The sequence below is a fragment of the Tachysurus fulvidraco genome, chromosome 2 (genome assembly GCF_022655615.1).
Source record: "Tachysurus fulvidraco isolate hzauxx_2018 chromosome 2, HZAU_PFXX_2.0, whole genome shotgun sequence".
NCBI lineage: Eukaryota > Metazoa > Chordata > Actinopteri > Siluriformes > Bagridae > Tachysurus > Tachysurus fulvidraco.
The window spans coordinates 42,963,925-42,968,924 of NC_062519.1; the positions used below are offsets into that span (position 1 = coordinate 42,963,925).

The 5,000-nt window shown below is 41.8% G+C and overlaps 1 protein-coding gene across 2 annotated transcripts in view; it reads left to right on the forward strand.

Annotated features, from left to right (window-relative positions):
• dennd2b (DENN domain containing 2B) overlaps nucleotides 1-5,000 on the forward strand; it is a 56,944-nt gene that overhangs the window by 32,091 nt on the left and 19,853 nt on the right. Inside the window, exons 6-9 of one of the 2 annotated variants that reach the window (XM_047805552.1) lie at nucleotides 1,534-1,767; nucleotides 3,043-3,139; nucleotides 3,275-3,319; nucleotides 4,679-4,863. In XM_047805552.1, coding sequence (XP_047661508.1) covers nucleotides 1,534-1,767; nucleotides 3,043-3,139; nucleotides 3,275-3,319; nucleotides 4,679-4,863 — 561 coding nt within the window. The remainder of the gene's footprint in view (nucleotides 1-1,533; nucleotides 1,768-3,042; nucleotides 3,140-3,274; nucleotides 3,320-4,678; nucleotides 4,864-5,000) is intronic. The other variant, XM_047805555.1, reaches the window with a different exon arrangement.

Sequence of the window (5,000 nt, forward strand, 5' to 3'; positions counted from 1 at the left end):
AACAAGTTCAAATTTTAAGTGGATGCTAGAACAGCCAGAAGAGCAACATATCGAGACTAATCTTTTCGGAAAAAACAGGATCTAAGCTGTCCTCCATCCCTGAAACTCTCTCCAACCTTTCAATCCCCCCTACAACATCCCATCCCCTGCCCCGCACCCCATCGTTTCTTACCAGGTAAAAAAGGAATAAGGGGAACGGGAGTGGCGATGAGCGCGAGCATCAGACGAAGAGAGTAAGGCGGACGAGGAGAATCGGGAAGAAGAATGAGGAGGAGTAGAAAGGACAGCACCGAGGAGCAACGGGTAAGAAATGCATTGGATATAAAAAATAAGGAGAGGGAAGGGAGAGGAGAAGAAAGAGAGAAGGCAGAGGAGGAGGACGGGACGACGGGGGGGAGGAAAGCACAAACCAAGGAGAAAAAGGACGACGGGAAGCAAATGACAGGAACGACGAGAAGGGGCGCGAAGGGTAAGGAGAAAACGAAAGACAGGAAGGCGCGAGGGAGGAGCAGAAAAGAAGACAAGAAGGCAGGAGAAGCCGGTGACCAACGGGCAAGCGAAAAAGCGACGGGAAGAGCGAGCAGGACAAGGGAAGAAAAGGAAAAGAGCGAGGTAAGCGAGAGAAATGGAGGAGATCGTGTAAGAAGGAAAGGAACTCGGCCCGCCCCCCCCCCTTCCGCCCAACTTGTTTTAGTTTGGGGAGAGAGGAGCGCAAAGTAAGCAAGGTGCTTAGTGCCGATTCCCGGGGAAACCCCCGCCCCAGACCTGATTGAAGTGCCTCTAGAGGAGAGAGAGAGAGAGAGAGAAAAAAAAAGAAAAGAGAGAGAAAAAGAGAGAGATCAGATAGATATAGAATATATATATATATTTAGAGATATATATATAATAGAGAATAAGAGATATAAAAAAACAATATAAAAGTATAGATAAAAAGATGATATGTTAAAAGAGAAAGATAGATAAAAATAATCAGAAACGAGAAAATAACTAGAAAAAAACCAAGAGATAGAAACATAAAAGAAAGCTATATAAAAATATTATAGAGAAACTATATCTAAACCTATCTATATTTATAGATCTAACATAAAATTTAAAAAAAGCTATATATATAAAAATATATATCAATCATCTATATCTGTTCTTCTTCTGATCTATCTATATATATAGCATATATCATCTATCTATATATAAAAAACATAGAGAAAATCTATACAAAAATTCAACACCTCTCTCCCTAATCTATATCCCTCTCACCCCCTACTCTCACTCCCCCCTTCCCCCCTCTCTCCATCACTTTACCCCATCCCCTCCCCCTCTCCCACATACCCACCCACCCACCCACTTTAATAATAATCTGAACGTAGACCTCAGAAACCCTACTTAAGCAGCTGTAACCCGACTCTGAACACCAGGAAATTCTCTAAAGCACTTCTGGTTGAGAAACACGCAATAGAGCGGCACATTTTTTAGTCTACACCTAAAGGTAGATTTGAATGTGTGAAACTGAATTAAACTAATATAGACCATGTAAAGGTTTTTCTCTCAAACACACACCAGCTCCCATCGAAGCCGAGCAGTCAGTCTCTGCGGCTCCTGGGCCAAGCTGACAGGAAGAGCCACCGCTTGTCTCGTTTTTCTAAGAGACACAGTCATGATGACATGCTGCTGCTGCCCCAGTTGTCGTCTCCCTCCTGTGGCCTGCTGGACGACGGCCTGAGCAGCGCCAGTGACACTCTGGCCTCCCACAGACAGAGACGAATCCCCAAGGTAGGCTGGAGCAGTTTCCATTACAAACTCTCTCTCTTCAAGACATAATAACAAGCCCAGTTTATTCCACATGTTAGTGAGACACATAAAGAAGTGTAAACTCCTCTGTCCTGAAGATGTCGAGAACTTCAAGTTCTAGCTTCACCTCTGACTGAGACACAGAGCTCACACTGGAGACTCCTTCATTACCTCATACACACACACACACACACACACACACACACACACACACACACACATACACACACACACACATCACACATACACACACACACACATCACACACACGACACTGGAGACTCCTTCATTACCTCATACACACACACACATACACATACACACACATACACACACACACACACACACACACACACACACACACACACACACACACACACACACACACACACACTGGAGACTCCTTCATTACATCATACACGCACACACACACACACACACACACACACACACACACACAAACACACACACACACATCACACACACACTTTATTCTTTTTAATCTGTTTATTATGAGTGGAGTGTCTACTGTACACGTTCTTTAATTAAATAATTATTAATGAAGATGTGATGTCACATCTGCACCTTCTGACCAATCACAAACCAGAACTCAGGGCCCATGTGGGGTAATATACAAGAGTTTGTAGGCATTTTTTTTTACACTTTTTTTTCTGTTGTTCACAATAATGTGTATGTTGTAGAGACGGTATCCGGCTTCTTCTGGCAGTTTATTTTAATATTCATAAATACTAGTTAATTTAGTTCATTGTTCCAAACACGACTCTGTGTTATTTTCAGAATTTTAGACTTAAAGTTTTACAGATTAAGTTTTCTCTGTTATGTCTCGACCTTTATTTTAACACTACTTATGTCAGTCATAACGAGTACAATGTCACTCTATTACAAATAAAACTGAATACGTTCAGAAGACGCGATAAAAGAATTGAACGAGTTTGCTTTATGTTATAAGAGCACACGTTTTGGTTCTTTTCTTTTAGCAACATTTGGTCTCTTGAGTGTTTTTATGTTTGAGGAATTCCTCAGTGTGCTGATTCGTGCCTATTCAGCAGTAATGAGAAGGATTTCTGAGTCGTATTTACGGGCAGCGACAGAAGAGCGGCGGTAAAACGACTCAACCACAACCACATGCTGTGAACTTTGAGTCCAAGCTTTATCCCGTACTCCGTCACACGGATTACACCGTGTGTTCCTGGAAGTGTTTTGCTGCTTCAGTTTCAACATCATCTCTGTCTTTAGGTGGTGCAGAGAATAAACTCTATCTTCTGTACAAAAAGAGGGAAGAAGAGACTGAAGAAGCTTTCGCTGTCTAATATAGAGACAGCATCTCTGAGAGGTGACCTTGTTATACTTGGTATTAATAATAATCTACTGTAATAATGTTTAAATCTCATCCCACAGTTCAGTACTCGGTTCTAACAGTTTCAGCAAATTGACCTTTGACATGAGAGACTTTTTTCCCTGTTTGCAGATGATAACAGTGAAAGTGAGAGTGACTCTGACGACAGGTTTAAAGGTGAGAGCACATTATACTTGATAATAACATGGGAGCGTTTGGTCAGATTATCTTTCACATTCTTAAAGGTTGGGTCTCCGTTGTTTGAGAAACGCTTCGGGACGACAAACAAAACAAACGTGTAGCCAATGAGCAGAAAGGGGCGGGGCTTGTCGATATGGGCAGAGAGAGTGTTCAGTGCGCGTGTGTGACATTAGCAGAAAGCGGTTTTAACATCGACATGGAGGATAAAAACAAAGAAAGAAAGAAAGACTTACGATAAGGACAAGAAGTAGGACGTGTTAATATAGGATCAGCTTTCCAGCGCTGGAGAGAACTGAAGGAGCAGGAAGTTGGCCACATATTCACAGGTTGGAGTTTCCCGAGTCAATAACTCCTGAGCTAAACGCTGTTACTACACAAATAACACCTCTTTTCTATCGTAGTAATGTAGAGAGGCAGCTACAACCGCGTTTTGTGTAGTAACAGCGTTTAGCTCAGGAGTTATCGACTCGGGAAACTCCGACCTGTGAATATGTGGCCGACTTTACTTAAGACGCCGAGGCGCTTTTTTCCTTCTCGATAGGTGAGTAACGTTGGTTTTGCTTTGTTACACAGAACTAATATATGCCTTTGTCCTTTACATCATTATGCTTGTGTGGCATTTTTGCTTGTTTGTTTATCTACAATCGTATTGTTCTTCCCTTCAGCTATGATAAAGACACGTTTCTTTCCGTTAGTCGCCTGGGTTATGTATGTATGTGTGGGCGGAGCTATCGATACAGAGGTGGGACCCGTTTGGGTTAGGGGCGTGTTTTGTTTTGGTGATTTTATACGTCAACATTGGCTTTCAAACAACGGAGACCGCACCTTTAATTACTGAATTTGGTCAAGTTCTGCTGCAGAATAATGAATATGGGAGCCTTTAAACTAAAATTAATCCAGTTATTGGTGTGATATTTACAACTAACTCTAATTATGCAGTAATATTTTGGTGATATTCTTCATCTCTCATCATAATTAATATATTTTTTCATTACCTTATATCATTATGACATAGACAGCAAGAAAGGAAATGCTATTGTTTTGTCTGTATTTATGATCCCATGATTGTTTTTCTAAATATTCAGAAGTTTCACTTCAGCAGCTTTGTAACCCGACTCTGAACACCGTGAACTTTCCCCATGTAAACACTGACATAACTTACAGACTTCGAATGCAGGCTTTCGTTCATTTAGTTCTTCATTCGTTGATGATATTATGCGTGTAACTAGATTAATGTCTGAGAGAAGATTGTCCTGAGTATATAAGTACAGAATGTATATGTAGTGTGTGAATGTGTGAACATGAATCTCTACACTGTGTGTTTCTCTATCTCAGCTCACACTCAGAGACTCCTGAAGCTGCAGTCGATCCTCCGCCGTGCCCCGAGTTACCGCACACTGGAGCTGCAGTTAATCGAGTGGCAAGAACGGGAGCTGTTTGAGTACTTTGTCGTGGTTTCCTTGAAGAAGAAGCCCACTAAAAACTCGTACACACCGGAGGTTTCCTACCAGTTCCCTAAGGTAGCGTGTGAGGAAGACGAGAACATCGTGGTCCAGAGCAGGAGCAGCTTCATTACAGTATCCTATTGTTTATTAGTGTGCTGTTAAATCCACATCAGACTTTTAACACACTGCAGATCACGAGTCTGATCTCTCCG